The sequence below is a fragment of the Populus nigra genome, chromosome 6, assembly GCF_951802175.1.
Source record: "Populus nigra chromosome 6, ddPopNigr1.1, whole genome shotgun sequence".
Classification (NCBI taxonomy): Eukaryota; Viridiplantae; Streptophyta; class Magnoliopsida; order Malpighiales; family Salicaceae; genus Populus; species Populus nigra.
Window position 1 is genome coordinate 12,290,963 of NC_084857.1, and position 25,434 is coordinate 12,316,396.

The 25,434-nt window shown below is 35.3% G+C and overlaps 5 protein-coding genes across 7 annotated transcripts; all 5 read left to right on the forward strand.

Moving 5' to 3' along the window:
• Positions 1-1,262: 1,262 nt before the first annotated feature.
• On the forward strand, positions 1,263-4,703 carry LOC133696510 (FHA domain-containing protein At4g14490-like). Its single transcript, XM_062118714.1, has 2 exons — positions 1,263-2,586; positions 4,069-4,703. The coding sequence occupies exon 1, from the start codon at positions 1,430-1,432 to the stop codon at positions 2,579-2,581; it is 1,152 nt and encodes a 383-aa protein (XP_061974698.1). The 5' UTR covers positions 1,263-1,429; the 3' UTR covers positions 2,582-2,586; positions 4,069-4,703.
• Positions 4,704-7,519: 2,816 nt separating this feature from the next.
• On the forward strand, positions 7,520-12,514 carry LOC133696878 (cellulose synthase-like protein G2). Its single transcript, XM_062119168.1, has 8 exons — positions 7,520-8,175; positions 8,341-8,448; positions 9,758-9,889; positions 9,996-10,208; positions 10,322-10,421; positions 11,117-11,299; positions 11,384-11,730; positions 11,854-12,514. Exons 1-8 carry the CDS (start codon positions 7,558-7,560, stop codon positions 12,400-12,402), a joined length of 2,250 nt encoding a protein of 749 aa, XP_061975152.1. The 5' UTR covers positions 7,520-7,557; the 3' UTR covers positions 12,403-12,514.
• Positions 12,515-13,280: 766 nt separating this feature from the next.
• LOC133696258 (cellulose synthase-like protein G1) lies at positions 13,281-18,593 on the forward strand. Of its 3 annotated transcripts, XR_009842645.1 has the most exons (10): positions 13,281-14,033; positions 14,161-14,259; positions 14,431-14,559; positions 14,674-14,886; positions 15,060-15,159; positions 15,283-15,455; positions 15,549-15,896; positions 16,293-16,682; positions 17,764-17,927; positions 18,043-18,593. XR_009842645.1 is itself a non-coding variant. In XM_062118397.1 (9 exons), the coding sequence occupies exons 1-9, from the start codon at positions 13,440-13,442 to the stop codon at positions 17,869-17,871; spliced, it is 2,154 nt and encodes a 717-aa protein (XP_061974381.1). In that variant the 5' UTR covers positions 13,281-13,439; the 3' UTR covers positions 17,872-18,593. The 3 variants fall into 3 exon arrangements, 2 of the variants coding, with proteins under 2 accessions (XP_061974381.1, XP_061974380.1); XM_062118397.1 differs by having other exon boundaries at positions 17,764-18,593; XM_062118396.1 differs by lacking the exons at positions 17,764-17,927; positions 18,043-18,593 and having other exon boundaries at positions 16,293-17,056.
• LOC133696797 (serine/threonine-protein kinase BLUS1-like) lies at positions 18,057-19,529 on the forward strand. The gene is made up of 3 exons (XM_062119075.1): positions 18,057-18,330; positions 19,003-19,196; positions 19,320-19,529. The coding sequence occupies exons 1-3, from the start codon at positions 18,057-18,059 to the stop codon at positions 19,527-19,529; spliced, it is 678 nt and encodes a 225-aa protein (XP_061975059.1).
• A 3,060-nt stretch (positions 19,530-22,589) lies between these two features.
• LOC133696259 (transcriptional regulator SUPERMAN-like) lies at positions 22,590-23,231 on the forward strand. Its single transcript, XM_062118398.1, has one exon. The coding sequence runs from the start codon at positions 22,590-22,592 to the stop codon at positions 23,229-23,231; it is 642 nt and encodes a 213-aa protein (XP_061974382.1).
• The last annotated feature ends 2,203 nt before the right edge of the window (positions 23,232-25,434 follow it).

Here is a 25,434-nt window from a genome sequence, read left to right on the forward strand (position 1 = left end):
GATGGTTACAGGAGTGATGTGTTACACAAGAGTATGATCAAACATTAGCGTGTGTGTATTCTAAGAGAGTGTTTGTCTATGTTGTTGAGACTGTGTTTTACTTAAAATATAGATGCAACAATATTTAATAATAAAATAAAAATATAAAATATTATTTATGAATTTCATCTAATTTCACATTTGAAATGCTGAAAAATAAAAGCAAGTTCTATATGCTTTTTGCTGCTGCACTATGCAGCATCCCTCCACATTGTTCGCTAAAGTGAACAGTGTGCGTGCACTGTTCTGTTCACTAAAGTGAACAATATTTGTTTTTTAATTTATTTTTTTAAAAAAATCAGCATCCCGCCACATTATTCACTTGAATCATGTGGAGGGATGCTGATTTTTTAAATAGTATTTTTTAAAAAAAATAAAAAAAAATTAGTTAACATTTTTCTTTTCAAAAAATAATAATTTTTTTTAAAAAAATTAGTTTAAGGTGAATTAAATTTATTCGTATTGTAATCTCAGTTTTATTCCTGATAATATTTTACCTAATTTTATTGCACGCTCAAAAAATCATGAAAACTGTAGTTTTTGTTAGATGAATTTTATATGTAATAGAATTGTAGATAGTTTAATGGAACAATAATTTTATATATATATATATATAAAGTATGATTTATTTCACGATGTAATAACAATAGTTAAATTTACAATATTTAAATTAAAAACCATAAATATTAATATATATTTTTTAAATTATTTTATAACTTCAATTTCAAAAACGCTCATAACCAAACACATTAAACTACTTTTTGTTTAACTCAATTTCAACCACAATTTTAATCAAATATTTATTTTTTCAAAACCAACCTTAACTAAAAATATTTTTTATAAAATATTTTTTTTAAAATTATAACCATAATAGCTACAACCATACTAAATACACCGTAAAAAAAGCACGCATCACGAACATCATAAAACCCATCATTCTGCTTTAAGTGAGGTACATGCGCTACATTGGCAGCATAGCCACCAAGCCAATGCCCACTAGCATCACAAAATATCTCCTTTAGCTGCCAGTCTCAGATTAACTCGACTTGACATATTATATCTGATATGAATCCAGTATTTTTTTTAAAAAAAAAAGTTTGAATTGTATCAAAAATACATTTTAAAAAATAAAAAATATTTTTTTTCATGTAGAGATACATGTGATTGTCAATCTCATCTTAAATTTTTTTTACTAAAATAAAATAAACCTAGGAAGAGACCTCGTTGCCGCCCAGTTACCTTTCAAAAATTTTGATTTAGCGGCAAACCAAGTAATTTAACGACAGAACCAAGTCCTTCTCCATTTTCAAATTAATTTCAGCACTCTGAATCCTGTTCCTACTCCACTTCAAAACGACGTTTCAAGCATCCGAATCGTTTCTCTCTACCAATGGAACCCCCAATACTGAAATTGACAATGGTGCGAGGTCCTAGAGAAGGCGAAACCCTAGAATTCAGACCCGGATCCACTGTCCGAATCGGCCGGGTTGTACGCGGCAACAACGTCCCTATCAAAGACGCCGGAATCTCCTCAAAGCACCTCGCAATCGTATCCGAATCAGGAAAATGGAATCTCCAAGACCTTGATTCCTCCAACGGCACCACTCTCAACTCCACTACCCTCTCTCCCTACAAATCCTTCGATCTCCGCGACGGCGACACCATCAAACTCGGGGAGTTAACTTCGATCCTCGTCCAATTCAACGTTCACGAGGAAACCTCGCAGTTGAGACGCAATCCGAGGAGACGTGCTAAAGAATCAAGTAAAGTAGGATCTGTCGCAGAGAATCGGAGCCGCAGAGGAAATGAAGAGGAGAGAGAGAATGCTGAAAATTTGGAGGAAGAGAATGTTGAGAAATTGGAGGTAAAAAGTGAGGTGATAGTTCCGGAGAACAGGGGAAGAGGGAGACCGAGGAGTGCTAAGGCTTTGGAGAAGGAATTGGATAGTGTGGTTCCTGCTGAGGCAAAGAGGGTGAATTTGAGGAGTACTAGAAGTAGAAAGAACGAGGATTGTGTTGCTTTGGAGAATTTGGGAGTCGATTGTGGTGAATTGGGTAAAAAAGTGCGTGGAGGTAGGGGGAGGAAAAAGAATTTACAGGAAGTGCCAGCGGAGAATGTTCAATGTGATGTTGTGGATGTTAAGGAGAATGTTGATTTAGCGATGAATGCACAAGAAGAGGTGAAAGAGGTTGCTAATGAGGAGAAAGTTGAGACCGTGGAAGATGTCCACGAGGAGATCGCGGAAAAGGAAACGAGTTTTGGAGAAAAGTGTAATGACACAGCCAAGGGGAATGATGCTAAGGACGGTGATGTTAGTGAGGCACAAGTTAGTGCCAACGAGAATTTGGAGAAGGGGAAGGAATTACCGGATTTGGAGAAGATGACACTGGAGGAGTGGTTTAATTCTATGGAGGTGGATTTGCCAAAGCAGATATTAGAGGTCACGGAGGAGATGGTTGAAGGGATGATAAGGAAGGCAGAGCGAGTTCGGGAGTATATGATAGAGCAGAAGAAAAAACAGGGTGTAGGGACTGTGGGCTAGAGAAGGTAGCCAGTTTTAATTTCTCTCCCTCTCTTTTTTCCCCCCATCTTTTGTTATGATTGAGATATGCATATCATATGTTTCAATTCCTATTAATATGGTGGAGCTTTGTGTGCATGTTTCTATAATGTACATGTTCTTCTTCTGAAAACTATGGTAATTTTTATGGCGAGTTATTCCTGCTAAGAGGAGCTAATAGTGTTTTGACGAGAGGCTACTGTTTGCAGTGCAAGCAGTTGAAGTGAGTGGATTTTTCTTTTCAGCTTAGTGTAGGGGGACACCATGTTCCATAAGATGTGTATTAAATTGGTCTTTTTGTAACCGAGATTATGATTCAAAAGAACTTGCTGTTTTCTTCAAGTTGTAATTGGTGGATAGAGCTGCAGGCTTCTTGGCTCTGATATGACTTATATTAGCAGTCCTGGATGTTTGAGATAGGATATTGATTTGTGCTGGTTCTGAGGTATTGGGGGCTTGGAATGATGGCAAGCTTCTGATGGCTTTTCCAAATGCGGTTTCTATTTCATCAGCACAGTGTTCCTAATCAGCAGGATGTCCAGCTCTTATTTACCAATTTTCCCTTGTCACACGTGGTCTTTATGTGTTTCTTGTTGTTTCTGCTTTCTGATTGCACTAATTCTTCGAATGATACTGGGCCTTTGTGCCTCCGGGAAACAAGGATGAATTTACTTGATGGCTGTTTTTCTTAATGATTAGATACATAAATGTGTTCATCTCCATCAAATTCTCCATGTTATATGAAAATAAATAGTGGCATATACATATTGGTAACAATTAGATACTTGGGTCTGTATTAGAGGCGTGCTGTTAGCAATAGATGATGACAATGTAATGCTTTATTACTGAAGTAACATCAGATTTGCGCAAGTGAACTAGTATGTAGAACACAGAATGACAATCCTCTTTGCTTACCGTTTATCCTCTTTTCCACCTGGTCATGATTATTTATATCTAGTGGCATATTTTCTATTAGCAATTGGGTTTCTTATGTGATTGCGCTGAATGCAAGCTCCCCTAGCTGTTCTTTAGTACTTCTACTCACGGTATTCACTATAGGGAAAGATTGTCAAGATTGCATAGTTACTCAAATTTCCAAGTTGACCAATTGACTTGAAACAAAATAAATCTTCACAACACCAGGTCATTACTATCCCATGGCAGCTTTGGAATGAAAATATTGACGTTATAAGTGAATCTACCAGTCATTTGTTCAACTTACTTCCCACTTCTGATTTTGTTGGGGTATAACAAAAATTGTGTTAGTTTCTAGGTTTCATTTTGTAATGTTATTTGTTTTTCTAAGGGTATATAACTGGTGGACCAAGTGAGGTGTGTTCACGGTTCTAGTGAATCTCAGAATAGCATGAATTTCCCTCAAATTGTTAGCTTATGGACAATTTCATCTTTTTTTCAAATGCGTTCAATCTGTCTTTTTTATATCTAACAGCTTGAGGTTTTCCTTTCAGATTATCCAATGTTTATGTGGAGATGAGTTTAAGGATGCAATGCTGAATTTTGGAGTTTGAGCTCCTTTTGAACCGTCTCATTCGATGCAAATTGGTGTTGTGGAATGGAACTGCATAGAGCTGAGGATGCAGCTAAGTGTATTGAGTCAGCTGTGCTTTGAGGATAACCTCATGGTGGTATTTTGCAACATTTTATTAACATTATTAACTCACTCTACATCATGGTGAAATGCCCTAGCTTTTCTGATAGTATTTTTACTAAGCAGTAACATGCCATCTCCTTTTGATCTCTGCCCTCATGTAGCAGCATCCTTCAAACTGATATGAAAATCAAGTTGATTCTAGAATTAGGTTTTACCTGCTTCTATTGTTAGTTGGGTTTATTTGATTGGATGTGGTATCCCATTGATGGTAGTGGGTGCAGTTCATGCCCTTGTGCTGCAGCACTAATAGAGTGATTTGCCCGGTTTATAGTGTTATGTCAAGACTCAAGATTGCAATCAAGGATTGTCCTATCTTGCTGATTTATGTGCCGGCATGTAAATTGGTGAGCTAGTGTTCATCTTAGTTTATGTGTTTCCTATTATCAGACAGTTCGATGTTCAGGAAGCTAATGGTAATTGCTAGTTTTTTCCTTTCTGTGGCCTTGACATTAGTTTTTTTTTTAATGTCAAATCTTGCAATTATCGCAAGCTTTTCTAATTTTCCAAAATTCGCTAACTGTATTAAGTTTTCCAAAATCACCAGCCATCCTAAGTGAAAGAGCTATACTAAACTAGCAAGATCTGATGAAATTGTGTACTTGCAGCATGTCCTCTTTTTACCATGAGGAAGAGACGGAAGAGGCTAATGAACTTTAACTTGCAATTAATCTCCGTCATATTTTAATCAAGCTGTGCTGTAATATGTTCATGTTTATTCTTTTTTTGCGATAACAAAAGACGATGCTTTGTTTTTGGCTGATTTCTATTAAAAAAAAAAATGAAAATTACCTTAGATTTGTTATTTAACGAAAGGTCACTCTCAGTCCAAGCTAGATGACTTGAAAGTTGAGAGCCTGCAGAAGACGATTGCATAGCAAGTTAAAACTGATGACTTCCCGATTTATCTCGTCGGCTTGAAGTCCGGGCAATAGGATAAAATCATTAATTTTTTGATTTTGACATTTTAATCTATTTTTCAAATGATGAAAGTGTCGGTAAAATATTTTTTATCCAACATGAGGCGTCTGGTTTATCACTCGGCTGAGTTTAAAAATAACGAGTTTGACAATTCACTATTTAGACTCAGTACTCCACTGAAAAAATTAAAAAACAATAGATTATAAAATATTTTTTTTGAAGAGCAGTTTCAAACATACAAATAAAAAATAACAAATGTCAATGTAGATGTTTTGTTTGTTTTTATGTTTTAAAAATGTTTTTTAATTTTTTTATTTAGTTTAAATTAATATTTTTCTGATATTTTTAAATTATTTTGATGCGTTGATTTCAAAAATAATTTTTAAAAAATAAAAAATATTATTTTAATATATTTATAAATAAAAATACTTTAAAAAATAACTGAATATATTCTATATGCAACAAACATTTATTTGAATAGGTATTTGAAAATATAATAATAATTATTTTTTAAAATATATTTTTTCTTGAAAAACGTAAAGCCTCGGATTGACGTTGATGAGTCGACCTAGACCATGTTGGTTGCCCTCCTGGTTAGTTTTCAGCTGAATCTTATGCGTTGATGTGCCTTTTTGTTTTCGTTTGTGTTTTGAGATGCTAATAATGCTTTCCATGAAAGGACGAAGTGCAATTTTCTCCGTAATATCTTTAAGGTTGTCAATTTTATCTTGATAAATATTTTATTTTTTTTAATTAGAATAAATTATTTTAGTTTTGAAGTGTTTTAATGTGTCGTTTTAAAATTGTACTATTTATTATATATATATATTTAACAAACATAATTTAAATTCAAGAAATTAATTATAAATTATACAATACAAATACAATGCCAAACAAATATAATTTAAAATATTTCTAAATAGTCAATATTAAATAGATCTTTAACTTAAAGTAATTTAACTTAAACAAAATATCAAAATATTATGAAAGTAAAATGTTTTAACACAAATATTTTAAATATAAAATTAGGTCAATGTTATTAAGGCTAATGAAATCTAAAGCATTTCTTATTTTGCTCAAATTTTTACAAAGTATAAACATGAAAAAAACAACATGAATATAAACCATATATATATTAGTGATGAATCTAATTTTAAAAAATTAATATTATTGTTAAAGAAAATAGTAATAATAATTTTCAATATTATTATTAATATCATTGTTATTAAAAATAGTAATGAGAAAAAGTTTTTTTTTTAATATTTGAATGGTTTAATTAATTAAATTGAACAAGGTACAATTTGATTCAATGACTTTTCAAGAGCGGAACGGAACATGTGGAATGAAACCGGAACGTTCCAGCTGAAATTTAGCTGAAAAATCTGGAATGGATCAAGATTTAAAATGAGATAAAAATTATTCTACTTTATTTTATTTTTTAAATTAGTATAAAATATTTTGATCATTTTGAAAAAAACGAAACGAAATTAATAACTGTGGATATCACTGTCTACAGTGTGCCCACTTGGAAAAAAAGGTTGAATTTTCCTCTATGGTTATAAGAGAACACCTAGAACATGTGGTCTCTGTATTATTTGATGTGGCGGTTTTGTGAAAAATCAAAGCTGAAAAAACTTTATATATTTACAAAAACACCCTTCAACCCTAAATAGAGTTCATTTTACAAAGACATCCCTGATACTGCTTTATTCAGTCAAAATTGACGGCTTTGTAAATACGTTGATTTGTTCTAAATGTACATATATATACATACATATATACATATATATATATATATATACACAAAATGGACGGCTTCGTAAATACGTTGATTTGTTCTATATATATATATATATATATATATATATATATATATGTACATTTAACAAACACGTGCTTACCTGAGACTAGTCATATTTTAAATCAGGTTTTTTATAAAACCTTTGGTTTAGTTTTTATAAAAAAAATAATTAAATCAGGTTATTTTAAAAAAGTTTAAATTAGTTTAAACCGATCAATTTCGATTCAGTTATTTTAAAATAAAAACCAATTTTTTTAATTTGACTTAGTTTTTTTCTGATTTAACTTGGTTTTTTTTGTTTGATTTTTTCAGTTTTAGACTTATAAAATCGAAACCAAATCGGTTAGTTTTTTAAAAATTCTAATATGTTTAATCGATTTTTTTTACAGTTTAGTTTTTTTAATTATTTTATTTATTTAATTAATTAAATTTTCGGTTTTTTTATTCCTGATTGATGATAGTGACGCTAGAAATTTCGAAAATTAAGACAATATATAATTAGAGCCGTTGGTGCATATAATTACGCTAACCAAAACATTCATCTGACCTGCAGCAGCTGAGAAACTAATGGAGATCTCTCCACCCCTCCATTTATGCCATGTCTCAAAGACATCAATTTTCATCAACAGATTACATGGACTCCTCCACTCTATTGCTATTGCTTTCTTGATCTACTACAGAGCTTCCTTTCTCTTCCAAGAGCCCCAAACCAAAGCCACAGTTCCCATGTTACTATGGCTTCTAGTTTTTGTCGCTGAGCTGCTTCTCTCCTTTATATGGCTGATTGGCCAAGCCTATCACTGGCATCCCGTTTCTCGCACAGTTTTCCCTGAAAGACTGCCTGAGGATGATAAACTCCCGGCCATTGATGTATTTATATGTACTGTGGATCCTGAAAAGGAGCCACCCTTAGACGTAATGAACACTGTTCTATCGGCCATGGCATTGGACTATCCGGCAGAGAAGCTTAATTTGTATTTATCGGATGACGGTGGCGCAGCTGTTACTTTGCATGGTATGAAAGAAGCTTGGAGGTTTGCCAAATCTTGGCTACCATTTTGTAAGAAGTATGGAATCAAGACAAGATGTCCCAAGGCTTACTTTTCAGCAACATCCAAGGATGATGATAATGATGATAGCTTTGGAAGCTCTCATGAGTTCATGGCAGACAGGCAAATAATTCAGGTACTTTTGAGTTTATAATTGTCAGCGGCCATTCATCACTTGCCTCTAGTTTTTTTACTGGTCATGTTCAAATCATTTGCTGGTGAGATCCTCCATATTTAAGTTCAAGTTTATCAAATTGTTTTATATGTGGTTCATCGATCATATAAATTGATTATGGCACAGGAAAAATACGAGGATTTTAAGGAACGTGTGATGAGGTTTCGAGAAGATTTCGTCTTGGAAGAGACGAAAAGTGATATTACAGGTCGAGATCATCCTGCTCTTATTGAGGTATACCTCAATTCACAAAACCTTTTCATTTATTCCTTGTAATGAAAGATTTTACTCTTTGAGAGAGTAGAAACATCGAGACGTTTTTTGTTTAGTAAATTGATCTTTGGTCCTTATCTTTTGAACTCCTTTATAAATCAGCAGCCCTTCCTTTTCGATAACCTATTCGTCCAGCTCATCAAGGGAATGTTTGGGAACAAGTTGTGGTTGCATTTTTAAAAAATTTAAATTTTTTTATTAAAATTTAATATAGTTTGTATGTTTTGAATCGTTTTAATGTGCTGATGTTAAAAATAATTTTTAAAAAATAAAAAAATATCATTAACATGTATTTTAATATAAAAAATTATTTGAAAAACATTCACAATCACACTACCAAACACACTCTAACTCTTGTCGGCCATGGCTCATCGTTTTATTAAAACATATATTAGTTTAGTTCCTAGAAAAAGCAAATATTGGTTTTCCTAAATCGCAAGTGTTCCTTCATGAGATGAGATAGCAGCAGAGGCTTACAGTTGGCGGGTGCTTAGAGGTCAGCAAGAGATAAAGGATTAAATTATAATTTCTTATTAAAAAATAATATAAATTATATTTTAAGTATCACTTAATAGTTTAATCTATTTAATTGAAATAATTCTTTAATATTGTATCAAAATCTTAATGACTAAATAGTTACAAATTGAATTTTATTTATTTTATTTATTTAATAAAAATTAAGCATAAAATAATATAAATTTATATAAATTTCAAGTTTAAAAAATTTTATTTAAAAAAATATATTAAAAAATAATATAAATTACATTTTAAAATCTCATTATACTTAAATTTTGGTTTGAAACATAAAAAAAAAAAAAATAAGCGGAGAACGAAGAGTAATTTAATTTTTTTTTCCAATTGGAAAGTCTATGAACCAGAAGCTATGGTCCTATGGGAGGCCTTTCTCAAGAAAAAAGAGCTGAGCCCCAACTGGAGCCTAGTCATAGGGAAAGGGAAAGGAGGGTTGACAGATGCAGAGCATAAAGCAGACACAGTGAATCAATTTTAAGGAAAAACAGAGAGCATGCATGGAACAAAGGCAAACACTCTGAGAAACCACGCTTGAGCGAACAGACACACTGAATCAATTTTTAGTGATATGCCCAATCTACAAACCACACTTGAGCGGCACACCCAATACAAAACAAAATCATTTAGAGCATATCCTCAGACAATTGGAATGCAAGAAATATTCCTGCGAAATTAAGCAAAAAATGCAAAATACTTGGACCAATCCAACATTCATGTAATCTTGTTTTAATCTTGGCAGGTGATACAAGATAATTCGAATGAGGAAGCTCCAAAAGATGAAGCTAATGAGATGCCCCTTCTTGTTTACGTTTCTCGTGAGAAGAGGCCTTCTCATCCTCACCATTTCAAGGCTGGAGCCCTTAATGTTCTTGTATGACATTCCCTCTTTCTCACTTTGTTGCATTCACTAAATTGCATCTTTAATCATAATAAATAAATGGCGACTTGCAGTAACCACTATTGATTTTGGGTTGCAGCTTAGGGTCTCTGGGGTGATAAGCAATTCTCCTCATATACTAGTGCTGGACTGTGACATGTATTGCAACGACCCAACTTCGGCTAGGCAAGCGATGTGCTTCTACTTTGATCCTAATATCTCTTCCTCGCTGGCATTTGTTCAGTTCCCTCAGAGGTTTCATAACATTAGCAAACATGATATCTATGACAGTCAGCTAAGATCCACTTTCGGGGTACGTATGTTATTATAACAAGATAAAGGATAATTCATGTAACAATTTTTTATCTCTTTTTTTTTGTTCTTTATCAAGGTTTGGTATTTATTGATTTCACACTCTTAAATCAGATACTATGGCAAGGTTTAGATGGGCTGAAGGGACCAGTCTTGTCTGGCACTGGCTTTTATATCAAGAGGAACTCACTCTATGGCGATTCTATGCAAAAAGGTAATAATGATTAGTAAATCACAAATTATGGCGCCATAATCTGAGAGACTAGTAATCCTATAAGTAATTTCTTTTTTGTTTTGATGGATGAAAACATTTCATCAATCATAAAAACCAAACCTAGCAGGAGCTCACCCTGCTACAAAGCCATACACTCGAGAAGAACCAAAACTGAAGGAAAAGGAAAAAAGGAAAAGTTTAGACCCCATTTTCCAGATATTAGCGAGAATTGGCGTTTGTAACTCAATCCCGAAAACTGCAGTTCTACACACTTACATCATACTGAATCTTACAATAGATTAGACTTTTAATCACAGCTTGTTTTGTCTTTCCTTTAAGATAGGGTGGGGGGTAGGCATAGCTGCACCAGGTGGTTCTGAATAAAGTAGACGAAGGCTGATTTTTTCTGTAGGTTTGGTTTTGTCCAATCCAAATCATGCTGCTAGCTCCCAACATGCACTAGGTGATCCTAAAAGTAATTTCAGCCAATACTTAATTTTTGAGCAATGAATCCATGATATCGTAAAGGGCATTGATGTTGTCTTTACTCAACTTCCACGTAGTTTTGGAGGCAAGTGTGCCTTGTGTCTCCCACTTGCATCTGACTAGTTAAAACAGAAGAATTGAACAGAACAACCATAATTTAACAGGTTATTGTTTTAAAATAATTCAGGCTAAATTTGATATTGTAACAGGTTATAACCTTCGTGAACTTAGAGACGCTTTCGGCTTATCAAATGAACTCGTAAATTCCATTCGACAAAACTACAAGGCTAATCCGAGGAGTTATGGGATTGTTTCCAGCATGTTGCTTCAAGAGACTAGAATTTTAGCCTCATGTGACTATCCAAGACACACAAAATGGGGTGAAGAGGCATGTGATAACTTTTAGTAACTCATTTCTTGATCACTGAGTTATATTTACTCAACATTTTAAATTATGATGCTTTGTTTTCAGGTAGGTTTTTTGTACCATTCAGTCGCGGAAGATTTCTTCACAGGTTTCATTTTACACTGCAAAGGCTGGTTATCAGTCTATCTTAACCCATCGAGGCCGCAATTTTTGGGCACTTCTATCACAAGTTTAAATGACCTATTGATTCAAGGCACAAGATGGAGCTCTGGGTTGGTTGAAGTTGGTCTTTCAAGGTTTTGCCCTCTTATATATGGAACTTTGAGGATGTCTTTCCTTGAGAGCTTGTGCTATGCAGAAATTTCACTTTTCCCTCTTTTCTACTGTTTGCCTTTATGGTGTTTTGCTACCATCCCTCAACTTTGTCTGCTAAATGGAATCCCGTTGTACCCCAAGGTAATTAACACAAAAGTGCTGTTACGCATATTTTGCATTTCCCTCATGTCTCTTAAGTTTTCAGAAATTTTAGCTGATATTCTGCAATAACGCCTTGTCATATTCGTCTCTATTTTGTCACAGGTTTCGAGTTCATTCTTCATTGTATTTCCATTCATTTTCTTATCAGCCGTCTCCAAACATTTGTATGAGGTCCTCAAAAGTGGAGGGTCAATCAATACATTGGTATACGAACAAAGATTATGGATGATGAAGTCAGTTTCGACTCACACTTGTGGTAGTTTGGATGCTGTCATGAAAAGGATAGGAGTAAGGGAAGCCAGTTTCTTGCCGACCAATAAGGCTGCTGATGAAGAAAAGCTCAAGCTCTACCAAATGGGTAAATTTGATTTCAAAACATCATCAATGTTGCTTGTTCCTATGGTTACGGTTATAATCTTGAACATGGCATCATTTGTTCTGGGAGTGATCAGAATTATCATTGCTGGCAATTGGGACAGTATGGTTGTCCAAGTTTTCCTTTCATCTTACATCTTAGTTATGAATTCTGCAATTATTGAAGGAATGACTATAAGGAAGGACAAGGGATGCATTCCATTATCAGTTATTGTGCTCTCTACTGTATTTTCGATAATTTTCTTGTGTCTGGGATCTTTCTTTTTAATGTATTAAGCAATATACTCGCACCATGTTTTTCACATTATAACCACGTAAGAGCTGTAGGTCGATATGGAATCTTTGTTCGCATACACCTTAATGAAATAAAACTGCTTGTTCTGGTGAATCTTGGTTCTTTTCTTGTCCTTTTTTTTTTCTTTATCAACTGATCCTGCAGATTTTCATGGAGCATCTGTTGTGAATTTGTCACATAATTGACTTTTCAACTTTATCTACTTTTTGACAATTTAGAAAGCAAGCATTTATTTCAACATAGTAAGTGGCGTAAAGGCTCGCCTCAGATCGACCATGGTGGTTGCCCTACTTATAAGTTTTCAGCTGAATCTTATTTGTTCATATGCCTTTTGTTTGTGTTTGTGTTTTTGTCCCTATCGATGGATGTTGGTTTATATGTAAGGGATGCCAATGATGCTTTTCATGAAAGGATGGACTGCAAATTTCTCCGTAATATCACTGTCTACAGTGTGCCCACTTGGAAAAAAGGTTAACTTTTCCTCTATGATTATAAGAGATCACCTAGAATACATGGTCTCCGTCTCATTTGATGTGGTGGTTGCTTTTATAAATTGCAAAAAATCAAAGCAAAAAATAAATAAATTACAACAACACTTTTCAACCCTAAATAGAATCCATTTTACAAAGACATCCACTGCCAACTATGAATTGAAATGTAATCAATCCCTGATATTACTTTATTTAGTCAAAATGGACGGCTTCGTAAATACGTTGATTTGTTCTATATTTACTTCTTAATATTTTATGTTTAGCACATTGCTTGACGTTTCGATTTGAAATGGCGGTCTTACTAATCAGAGTGAAAAATCAAATAGCAAGACTTTAAAGAGTGTGACTAGTCTAAGCTATCTGACCGGCCATAAACAATGACTTGTAAAAGTGCAAACAGCTTTGCTTATGTAGCTTCATTGACTAAAAGGTAGATAACCAACTTAAAACCCTGTAGAAATGGAATTGATGAGTATATCTTGGAAGATTTCTCTTGCAGAAGAACACTAAACAACCAGTGACCAAAAATGAAGTCTCTTCCTCTCCATGCCTGCACTCCTAGCATATCCTCTGCCATAATCAACCGCTCATATTCACTCCTTCATTTCACAGCCTTAGTAGCCTTGTTCTATTACAGACTCTCTTCTTTTCTATCCTCAAAACCAAAACCTTCACTTCCTTATCTTCTAGTCTTTGCCTCTGAGATGCTGCTCTCTATCATATGGCTTTTTGACCAAGCTTATATGTGGAGGCCAGTTTCTCGAACAACTTTCCCGGAAAGATTGCCAGAGGATGAAGAGCTTCCTGGTATTGATGTGTTCATATGCACTGCAGACCACAAGAAGGAACCACCTCTGGAGGTAATGAACACTGTTTTGTCAGCTATGGCACTGGATTATCCACCCGATAAACTTTCTGTGTATCTTTCGGATGATGGGAGCTCATCTTTAACATTACAAGGTATGAGAGAGGCTTGGTTGTTTGCCAGGTCCTGGCTTCCTTTTTGTAGAAGGTTTGGAATCAAGATTAGGTGTCCTAAGGTTTATTTTTCAAGTTTGGAAGACAATTATTCTGGTCCCCTTCATTCTCTGGAATACGAGGAGGAAAAGGAGAAGATCAAGGTTTGAATATTTTTATCCTACTAAGTTAAGATCATCGATTTCATGTCTGTCCAATTATTTAATGTTTGTGAGAATTTGATTGAGTTCTATTTAAACTACTTAGTCATGGAAGTACTTGGTTTTGCAGGGAATATACGAGCTTTTTAAAGAACGTGTCAATAAAGCAGGAGAAATTATTGGAAGTGAAGAGGCCACAAGCAGCAAAGATCATCCTCCGGTAATCGAGGTATGAGTTCTCTTGTCACTGCCTATGAGTTCTACAAACTAATGTTTGGAGCGGTTGATCGAGAAAGCCAATTTTTCGATTCGTACTATCTGTTTCTTGTATTTCAAGGATTCATTACCATTCCTGTTCTGTTGCAGTTGTTGATGTGCAACAGTTGGCACTTTTCTGCAGGTGATAAATGATGAGCCTAAAAATGTTGCTGGAATAAGACAAGCTAAAATGCCTCTTCTTGTCTACGTTTCTCGTGAGAAAAGGCCTTCTCATTCTCATCATTTCAAAGCTGGAGCACTAAATGTTCTTGTACTTCCCTGTCTCTCCACTTCTCTTTCTTTCTTTCTTTTGTTTCCTTTAGTAACATGTTTGTGCGTGCAAGTACACATAAATATAATCACCAGATATCATTAATTTTTACAGCTTAGGGTCTCTGGTATCATGACCAACTCGCCTTACATATTGGTACTGGATTGTGACATGTACTGTAATGACCCAACATCTGCAAGGCAAGCAATGTGTTTCCACCTTGATCCAAAAATTTCTCCCTCGCTGGCTTTCATTCAATTCCCTCAGAAATTTCATAACATCAACAAGAATGACATCTATGATGGGCAGCTGAGAAAACTATTCGTGGTAAATAAATTAATCTCATTTTGCTTTTTCATGGACACTGCAGTACCTTGAAGAAATTGATTCCTGTCCACTGATGAGTCCTATCAAGTTTCCGGCATTGTTGGGAATTTTGATGCGTGACTTGCAGTGATTAGTGGTCTCTTATGTAGAGATGTTTTCATACTGTGTTTCAGATAAGGTGGCCAGGAATTGATGGGCTTCAAGGACCCGTTCTGTCTGGCACTGGATTTTACATGAAGAGAGAAGCATTGTATGGCAATCTTTCAGAGAAAGGTAAAACAATACTCCTTGACCAAAATAGGATTGAAACTTCCATTAAAAAATTTCGTTCCATAGCAAAGGATACTGAGTAAGTGGTCTGGTTCACTTATTAATCTGTCACTTGGCATGATGCAGATGTCATGCGTCTAAAACAATCTTTTGGACATTCGAATGAGTTTATCATGTCGATTCACAAAATCTATCAATATCGCGCCATCAAGAATACAGAATCATCAAGCAAACTCCAAGAAGAGGCCAAATTTTTATCCTCTTGCACCTATGAGAAAAACACTCTATGGGGTGAACAGGCAAGAGTGGCGTGATCAATTCCTGCCTTTCTTTTTTGCTCTAAATCCTTATGGATTATAAATTTATGTATTCTCTTCATGGTTGGAAAGCAGATGGGTTTCTTGTATCATTCTGTAGTCGAGGATTATTTTACTGGGTTCATCTTGCATTGCAAAGGGAAAACTTCTGTTTTTTGTAATCCTTCAAAGCCAGCATTCTTGGGCAGCTCTACCACAAATTTGAATGACTTGCTAGTTCAAGGAACGAGATGGAACTCTGGGTTGTTTGAAGTTACCCTCTCAAAGTTCTGCCCTTTCATTTATGGCCTATCGAGAATGCCATTACTTCAAACCATGTGCTATGGCTACCTTGCACTTCAGCCTCTCTATTTCTTGCCCTTGTGGTGTTTAGCTACGCTGCCTCAACTTTGTCTCCTTAATGGCATCCCCATATACCCTCAGGTAAGAATACCAACGCCCTTGTCTTCTATCTTAATTCTCCATTTTAAGTTTCTTTCATCTGCTCTCTCTCGTTTTGATAGTAGCAGTCATTTACATGAAATTTTATATTAACGGCGAATGTTGTGGGAGATTGGTGATATTTAGACGAAAAAAAGTCTCTGGTGGAGTGACACTTCTGGCTTTTCACCATTGGCTGTGGAAACAGTGCAATGGAAGGCCAGTATTTCTTCATTTCTGAGTGAAATATAGCTGTTTTGCTGGATCGAGGTCCAAGTTTTAGCTATTAAATTTCTAAAGAAGCCTTTCATTTGTATCTTTTTAACCTGTTTCGGCACTTTAACGAGTTTGTTCGCTTAATAGCTGTAGGCTCTAAAATTCGTTTGTCTTCTGAAACAGGTTTCATCTTCATGGTTTATGGTCTTTTCGTTCATTTTTCTAGCTTCTCTCTTGAAACATTTAGAAGAGATTCTATCCACAGGAGCCTCGATCCAGACCTTGTTAAATGAGCAGCGCGTTTGGATGATGAAGTCAGTTACCGCCTACACATTTGGTAGTTTAGATGCTATCATGAAATGCTTTGGCATGAGAGAAGCCAGTTTCCTGCCAACAAACAAAGTAGCCGATGATGAACAAGTTGCATTATATCAAATGGGAAAACTGAATTTCCAAGCATCAACAATGATACTTACGCCAATTATTACATTAATCATTCTGAACATGGTTTCCTTTATTGGAGGAGTCGCTAGGATGTTCATTGCAGGAAGTTGGAATGAAACATTTGGGCAGGTATTCCTATCACTTTACATATTGATGGTAAACTACCCTGTAATTGAAGGAATGTTACTGAGGAAGGATAAAGGATGTGTTCCCACTCCAGTCACCTTATTGTCTCTTGTAATCACCATTTTTTTGTTGTGCTTGGGACATATGACTCTGAGTTGGTAAAATGGCATGGAATCTCGTTCATCCTGTTCCAATATAAATCAGCCTTTATGATCTCTTGTACTATACTCACCTTGTAAGGCAGCAAAAACTGAGATTACTGGCAGCTGGGCACAACATCATATTCACTCATGTCCTCCGTAGATAACAGTCTATTAATTTTAGTCCTTGAGCGGGGCATTTTCTGGGGATGCAGGGCATCCTCTGGTTTGATGCTATACTAATTAGTTGCTACTTATTGCACAAGACTTTTATCTGTTTAGGATTTTATGAATTTATTATTCTAGCTCTGTACAAAATTAAATTGCAAGTCATTGGTGGTCCAAGATCCAAGCTACATTGAGCGATTTGTAGAAAAGTGAGCATATGAAAAGCAGTCCTGTGTTCACATGCATCCTCTGGCTCTTTTTTCATTACATTATGATCGATCAACGCTCTAACTGCGTCTCTCCCTTTCAAACCCGAAACACCACTACAAAACCGCCTGCAAAATACCTACGTTCTTCCCTTTTTCCCCTTGTCTATCTTCCCCAACATAAACTCTCCTTATTGTCAAGCTCCCTAAGACTCCACACCTAATTCAACAAACAAAAAAGATTCTCTCTCGACTCATTCATGACAAAACCATAGCGGGCTTCATGGCTCACGTACAAGACCAAATATCCAAAAGGGTTCAATACTCGACTCAAACGCATACAGTATCTTGGACGGGATTGGTGTTCGTTTTAGTGCCACAGTTTACAAAGCAACATGTGTCCCCATGAACTCAACTCTTGTTGCTATCAAATGCTTTGATCTGGATTAATCTCGAGTCGATTTGGATGGTCTAAGACGTGAAACCAAGACCATGTCACTTCTTTCACACCCTAACATTCTTGAATCTCCTTGTTCTTTCACTGTTGATTTATGCCTTTGATGTCTGCAGGTTCTCTTCAATCCACAATCTACTGTTCTTTCCCTGATGGGCTTCCAGAGTCATGCATTGCTATATAGTGCTCAAGGAAACCCTAAACGCATTGTCTTGTCTTCATAATCAAGGCCACTTGCACACAGATGTCAAGGCCGGGAACATTCTTATATAATCGAACGGTAAAGTAGAGCTCGCAAATTTTGGCGTATCAGCCTCATTTTCGAATTGAACACCTGTGAAAGACCATACTCTTTGTCTTGCTCATCAAGCATGAGGTTAAAAATGATGTTGCAGGGACCCCGTATTGGATGGCACCAGTGGTTATACACTCACATACAGGATATAGTATCAAAGCTGATATATGGTCTTTTTGTATTATTGCATTGGAATTAGCCCATTATCGCCCTCCTTTGTCTCACCTGCCTCCTTCGAGGTGTTCGATCATGAAGATAACACAGAGGTTTCGATTCTCTGATTATCATGATGAAAAGCACAAGAAGAATTGCAGGAACAAGAAGTTTTCTAAGGCTTTGAAGGTGATGTACGAGACACTGATGCAGAAGATTCTGCAGCAATTAAGCTGTCAGATATGAGGTTGATGTTGCTGGATTACCATGAAAGGGCAGACCAGCGCAAGGATAGTAGAAAATAGTAGTCTAGGTTCGGTTTGAGATATTTTGCACACATTTAGTATTGTGGTCATAATTTTTGCTACGGGTGTTAGAATGACACAAATCACCCAATTTCGAAAAGCTTGTTTCGGGTACTCGCACGAACTAGCCATGCTTGCTAGATGTTGTTTTGGACCCCAAATTCTATCATTTAATTAGGCCTCCATTTTTCTAGATTTGTGTTTTTTTTTTTTCCAGCTTTCGACAACTTAGAGACATTATTTTGTGATGATTTTTATTTTTGTTTTTCTAAAATTTTATCAACTTACCGTATTTTTATTTCACTAAATAATTGAAATTTATCATGATTAGTAATTTTCCGGCCCCTGCTTATGAGTTATTTCAATATAGATTTGATTATTCAGAATGTTATTCAGTTTTGCTCTTTTATTGTAAAACTTTTTATAGCATCATGGATATCTATCAGCCCTTTTCATCTCAATATCATTTTCCTTTCAGCCTCAATTTTCATAGTTTCGGCCGTGTCATATAGTTGCTTCTTTTCTTGATCAAGGCCCTTGAAACAGACCTTGAACTGATAAGCTCTTAAAGCATTCTCTCTTCAAAAACTGTAAAGGATTAGACTTTTTGGTCAAGAATGTTTTCCATGGGTTGCCAAGTGTTAAGGCTTTGTATGGGATGTCAAGCCCTAGTGGTACTGATATTGAAGAACAAGAGGATCACGAGGATATAGAGGGTGACTCTGTTGTTCAAAATGTGAAGTATAGAAGGATAAGTGGCTGGAACTTCAATGAAGAAGTATTCGAGCTTGACCCAGTATGCCCTACTGACCCAAAATATATATTATTCGGTTTTGAAACAGGTTCGTTTTGGAGGTGAATCCATCATTCCAGAAAACAAATCCAATTGCAAGTTAGTGAAAAAGATGGAGAGGAACAGCGAAGGCATGTGGGAATTATAATTGGTCTCTTAGGAGCGGAGACTGATGGAGAGGAACGAATGGTGCAAACGGAGAAGCAAGAGAACTTGATTTCTGATGCAGTTAAAGCCACCGCTTCATTTACCAATGGCGAGATTTTCATCAGTATATTGACTTTTTTGTGGAAGATGGAATTCTGGCATCTCAAGCTTCCGATTTCTGTTGCATAAAATGTTCGGTTTCTTAATTAGTATTGATATAAAAAGTAAAACAGTGCTGCTATATATTTTGTGTTTTGCGTGTCGAGATGTGGCTCAGCTCTCAGAGGGATCTAAGTTCGAATCTGAAAGCAAAACTAGAAAGTGTTGCTTTATGTCAGTATGCCTTTTGTTCTGCTGGTAGAGTTTCCAGTCAGGTTCATGCTAGCTATCACGTATATATTATAGTGATAGCTTTCGACAAAACTGAAAATGATCCTGTTTTGTTTCAATCGGTTCCTTTTCTTTTTATAAATATTTAATTGATGACATCAAGTCGATCAAGTTTAGCTGGGGACATTTGGTAATCCTAGTCCTGCCCCTACCAAATTCGATGTGTAGCTCAGACATGGGGGCTTGGTAGTCTAAGCCGCTAGGCACCTAGCTAGCCACTCTTACCCTCATTTTCTTTTATATTTTAAAATAAAATTATATTAATTAAATAAATAATTACAATAATGTTTCAAAAATAATTCTATTATTCTATATTTTTTTAATAAGATTAGATATTTTTGTGGTTGTATTTGCAAATTTTTAAAATTATATATGAAAATTGCACATGAGTATTCAATTAGAATAATATATATATATATATATATATTGTTTTTAAAATTAATTTTTTTTTATACAGGCTCATAAAAAATAATCAAGATAGTTATTTGTTATTTTGTTTGTTGAAAATTAGTTAAATTAAATAAATGAATAATAAAAAGGGAGTTTTGATTAAAGAAATACATTTTTCCTCCTAAATTTAAATAATTTAAATTATTATGAATTGTTATTTTAATTGCTTTAAGTTTTTATTCAAAAAACCATGTTGTTGAAAAAAAAAAGTCATGATTTTGTAAAACAAAAAAAATACATATTTAGAAAAGGAGAAAAAATTGATTGAAGAAATACATTTTTTTACTCTAGAACCTAAATTATTAAAAAACAATTGGGAATTTTTTACAATCTCAATAACATTAAATAAAAAAAAAACTATTAGCAACTAAATTAAATACAGTATCTATTTGGTCTAGCACTGGACCAGTCTTTCTTCTCCTCCCTTTTTTTTTTCTCATTGATAAACATGGAAACTAAATCATTAGAGCTGGTTGATCATATTAAAACACAAAAAAACCTTTTTGGTGTGGCGCTCGATCTTTAATTATGAGTGGAGCAGACGGCACCGGATTACACTGCGGGTAAACCCTGCAATTTCGGCTGTTGAACCTCACAACATCACAACTATATATAGCATACCACAGGCTCCCTTACTGGCCACTAGTCTTTCAAGAAAGCTATGCTAAATGTGGCACAATCTTTTGTCCATATGGGTTCTCTGAAAAAACTCCAACTCCTTTTCACTTGAAAATGGAAAACAAATCTTGCTGCACTGAGATAACCTGTCTTTGAAGTAGATGGAGTTGTGCAAATCAAAGCTTTTTGGAATGAAATGAAACTGGTTAGCTTGCAGTACTCGTGAACACTGTAGCAACTATACCTCCAACTATTGCCCATGAATATGCAAAAGATAAACAAATTGCAAAGGTCCAGCAAAAAGAAAACTAGATGAATAAATAAAATGCAAGGAAAGAGAAATTGTAGCAAATACTGCATAAATTCATGAATGAATTAGGCAAAAGTCGGGCTGCGTGAAAATTTAGTTTCCATTAATTAACGTAGTCCCATCATCGGGGGTGGAAAAAGATGCTCTTGTAGGAGCATCCATCACCCCTCCTTTTGCTATCATTTTCTGCAGCATATTTTACCCTGGATCTTGAAAATCTTAAGGTCCATGAAGAATATTTATCATGCTCTGCTATGGTTATTGAATTATTATTATTTATTTCTTACTTTGTTGATGAGCTATGGTAGTATCCGCTGCGCGCAGGTTATATATAATTAACAAGGTTCAAGCAATAGGTGGCTACTAATAAGAGATGACTTTTAATTGAAGGATATATATGTGTGTGTGTGTCTATATATATATATATATATATATATATATATATATATATCATGCCCTTAATATTTGTTTCAATTTTATATAGTTTTGAAAAAAATCAATATATTGATCCCGAACGATTATATTATATTTAAAGAAAAGAAATTAAAAATTGTATTGTTTCAATCTCAATATTTTCTTTGGAAAATATCAATATATTAGATGGTAGTGAATAAAAATAAAAGGATCTGTACATACGAGAAGGTTTGAATTTATGAAAAAGACACATTTTTCTTCAAAAAAAAAAAAAACCCCAAAAGCAATTGTTTTGAACAAGGGGTAAATGCTTAGGGAGGAAAAAGAGAGGGGGGGGGGGTAATTAATTAATTAGGATCTCGTGAAGTAGTAGTAGCCTTGGGATACGTACATCGACAAACAGAATTTTGTCTTCCTCGCTATTAGGGTACCCATTTTGGTGGTGATGAGCAAACAACAGGGCCTCCTCTCTCTCTTCCTAGCTAGTTTCATTTAAATTAAATTCAACCAATTATATCCAGACAAGTCATTGGGCATGTTGAGTTGTGCCCATCTACACATGATCACTCTTCAGTTTTCATTACACTTGTTGCACAAAAATTAGACTCGTATCAGTCGTATGTACTTTAGTAAAATTTAATGACAAGTGAAGAGCATCCAATAACTCGAGCTAGATTCGGCATAAAGATAATAACCTGGCAGGCCGAGGTTCTAGTACATATAGCAAGCAGTGGCCAAAACATGTGGAGCAGGAGCACTTTTCTGGGGATGAGTACCTTCAATGGGATTTTCAGCTTCTGGTTCAGAATTTGATGTGCCCTTTGCTCCAACTTTATTAATCACTCCGCTTTCCTCTCCCTCTCTCTCAAACCCAAAACCCAAGTCTAGATCATCTCCATAGACTACATCTTTTGGTCAGTTTTGTTTCCCTCTTTTCTTTTGTACTCTTAACTTTTGAGAGAAGGGTTTTTTACTTTCGTGATTTGCTTTTATAAATTGACTTGATTTGAGCTAGAATGCTGTTGTCTTTTTTATCTTGCTAGGTCTGACTGAACCGTAAAGAACTCATGGAGAGGAACAGTTTTAGCAGCAACTTGAAAGATCATAGTATTGGCAGTGAAGCGTGCAACAACACTAACAGCAACAAGAAGCTCAGAGATTCATGGAACCTTAGCAGCTGCCAAAGCTTTGGAGAAGATTATCTTGATAGTCTTTCATGGCCTCCAAGATCGTACACGTGTAGCTTCTGCAGAAGGGAATTTAAATCTGCTCAAGCTCTTGGCGGTCACATGAATGTTCATAGGAGAGATAGAGCCAGGTTAAGAAGGTCACCTCCAAGGGACGCTCAGTGTCCTGTTCCGAACCTTAACCCTAACCCTAGTTTACGTCCTCCATTCACTCGCACATTACCATCCTTGGTGTCTCCTCCTCTTTCTGCACTATCTACACCACTTTTAGCTTCTGAAGTCAAGAAATGGACCATTGATGGTACCCCTCTTGACCCTTCAAGCTCTGAACTTTCTGATTTAACAACAACGGGAACCAGAAAATCCTTCTTCACAACTGAAAACTTTGGTGGTTTCACACAACAAGATGGATTCAAGATCTGGAAGAAGGCTGAGACTGTGAGGTTAGATTTGGAGATTGGTCTTGTTCGTGACTCCAAGGATGAATTGGATTTGGAACTTCGACTGGGATCTCTTAATTAGGTGATCAACTTGTGCAGCCTTATCAACACAAATTAACACGTTTGATCTTGGAAGCTTGCAATTGGCTTGTTGCACCAGTTGTGATCATGTATTATAAGATGCATTATGTTTAGTAGCTAATCCAGAAGTTTTCTTGAAGAAGTTCAGAAGATGTTAGATTCCAAAGCAAATTAATATTCTCCCCGATCTAGAAACGCATTTTCCTGCTACTTTTCACATGTTATTTTCTGTTATCAAGTTTCTTTTTTCTCTTAATCATGGCTCTTATTATGTTATCTAGATTTGCTGTCAGCATATTGTATGGTTTAAGCTAGTATAACTTTTTGTCTTAGTAGCCATTAGCCATTCTCTTACTGGCTGGTACTTTTTCTAATACTATTATCGACTTTCATGGAAAAAGAAAATTCTCGTTTTTTTATATTGTATATAATTATAGCTTCAGTTTAGATTTCTGATCGATATCTCCTATTTCTTTAGAGAGAGAGAGAGAGAGAGAGAAAAGGTGGGTGTTTGACTGAGAATTTTGATGATTCATCCAGTAAAAAATGTTAGATTTTTTTCATTTCTTCTTTTTATATATTGTTTCTATTTCGTTTTTGTAATTTTTTATGTGGTTAATGTGGATTGTGGTTCTTGTTAGGTTAACTGTAACTTAACAACAAAAGGAGTTGATCTTATTAAAAATGGAAGATGGTAAAACTCTCCGGTACTGGATAGTATAATATTTTGTGATTATTCTAAATAGATCAAAGACCGATCACGCTGTTTAGTACTCATGGAAAAAGACGATATGAAAGAAGAACAAAATTAAGAGGTGGATGACAAATAAAATGACAGTAGGTCTTCCTGTTCTAGCGAAGGAGTTCTAAGCTGTTTAAGCTGCGAACGTCCAAAAGCAAGCGATTACTAGAAAATTAGTTACATGTTGGATGGTTGCAAACATCATTTTCTTTTCTGGTAACTAAAGGGGCCTTAGCACCATTATCAAGCCACTCCCAACTGAATCTTGAGTTAACATATCAGCAGCTCCAGGAGGAACAGGAGGGGGGGGGGGGGGGGGGGAATGAACCCCCGGCATAATATTAAGCTCAAATCCTTTATTAGGTAGCCAAATACCACTGCCATCCCGAACAATACAACCAGCAGTGGGTTGCCCCTACTAGCCCCACCTGTATTAACTTTGATCCAATCTCCAGGAGTTTGCCAACATCATCAAACATTATTATTTATATTGTATAGTACTAAAGTCAGATTGCATGATGTTGCATGAATTATGGTGCATGCGTGTGTGTGTAAAAAGATGTCCAATAAAAAAACTCAAATTGTCAGGTGAGATTAGAGAATGTTTTCATTTCTTAATTAAGATGCCACTATATATAAGGCTTTAAGTTTGTGCTGAAATTTATTTGAAAATAAATGAGGTTTGCTAAGACTCAAGTTCTTGTCTTTAGAATCAAAACTCTTTAATATCAAATTACAAATCGCACATGTAAGCAGATCCCTCTCTTCTTCTTCTTTTTCTATTTGGGTGGGCGCGCGGGGGCTGAAATTAGTCGTTCTTTAAGCAGCTCAGATCCAATAGGCAGCACTGCTCCTATATACTTCTGTTGAATATATGTGGGGAATTAGAGGTTATGTCGAAGAAAAAGCTCCGAGCTTCTGTTTGGATCTATGAATAAGATATATGATGGGAATTGACATCGTTAACTTTTTGAGAAGAAAATGTGACTAATGCTTTGTTATTTCAATCATGATGGATGGCATGTTTACATGATATCATATACACAAATGAGAGGTGAGAGAGCGAGCCATTGGATACGAACGACGCTCTTTTCCCAAAATCTGATGGTTTGCATGTTCCCGACATTGTCTGGGTGTCAAATGGCATGATGTTTTTCCTTAAACAGAATGTAAGGTTTTGGTCCGTGCAAAGCAATTCAGACAACTAAAACACTAAAACGCTTTCCATATTTGGCCATCGGTCAAGGCATGCAGACACCACACCGCTACCTATCCCCACATCCAACCTCATGCCGACGTCCTTGGCATAATTTTCTTCTACTGTATAAAAATACATCTCTCATTTTTATTCTTATTTTTTCTTATATTTATCTCTTTTGTGCTATAAATATTGGTAATTATAGCCTGAACATACTAGAATTTTTTCTTTTTACCTTAATTCCCTTTTTATTAATTAGTTGAC

Bases quoted from the DNA above. Each gene is read 5' to 3' on its own strand.
- LOC133696510 (XM_062118714.1), top strand. From the start codon at position 1,430: ATGGAACCCCCAATACTGAAATTGACAATGGTGCGAGGTCCTAGAGAA.
- LOC133696878 (XM_062119168.1), top strand. From the start codon at position 7,558: ATGGAGATCTCTCCACCCCTCCATTTATGCCATGTCTCAAAGACATCA. The intron at 8,176-8,340 runs GTACTTTTGAGT...ATTATGGCACAG, and splicing joins CAGACAGGCAAATAATTCAG to GAAAAATACGAGGATTTTAA. The intron at 11,731-11,853 runs GTAATTAACACA...ATTTTGTCACAG, and splicing joins GAATCCCGTTGTACCCCAAG to GTTTCGAGTTCATTCTTCAT.
- LOC133696258 (XM_062118396.1), top strand. From the start codon at position 13,440: ATGAAGTCTCTTCCTCTCCATGCCTGCACTCCTAGCATATCCTCTGCC. The intron at 14,034-14,160 runs GTTTGAATATTT...TTGGTTTTGCAG, and splicing joins AGGAAAAGGAGAAGATCAAG to GGAATATACGAGCTTTTTAA. The intron at 14,260-14,430 runs GTATGAGTTCTC...ACTTTTCTGCAG, and splicing joins ATCATCCTCCGGTAATCGAG to GTGATAAATGATGAGCCTAA.
- LOC133696797 (XM_062119075.1), top strand. From the start codon at position 18,057: ATGGCACCAGTGGTTATACACTCACATACAGGATATAGTATCAAAGCT. The intron at 18,331-19,002 runs GTCAGATATGAG...GTAAAGGATTAG, and splicing joins GATTCTGCAGCAATTAAGCT to ACTTTTTGGTCAAGAATGTT. The intron at 19,197-19,319 runs GTATGCCCTACT...GGAGAGGAACAG, and splicing joins AAGTATTCGAGCTTGACCCA to CGAAGGCATGTGGGAATTAT.
- LOC133696259 (XM_062118398.1), top strand. From the start codon at position 22,590: ATGGAGAGGAACAGTTTTAGCAGCAACTTGAAAGATCATAGTATTGGC.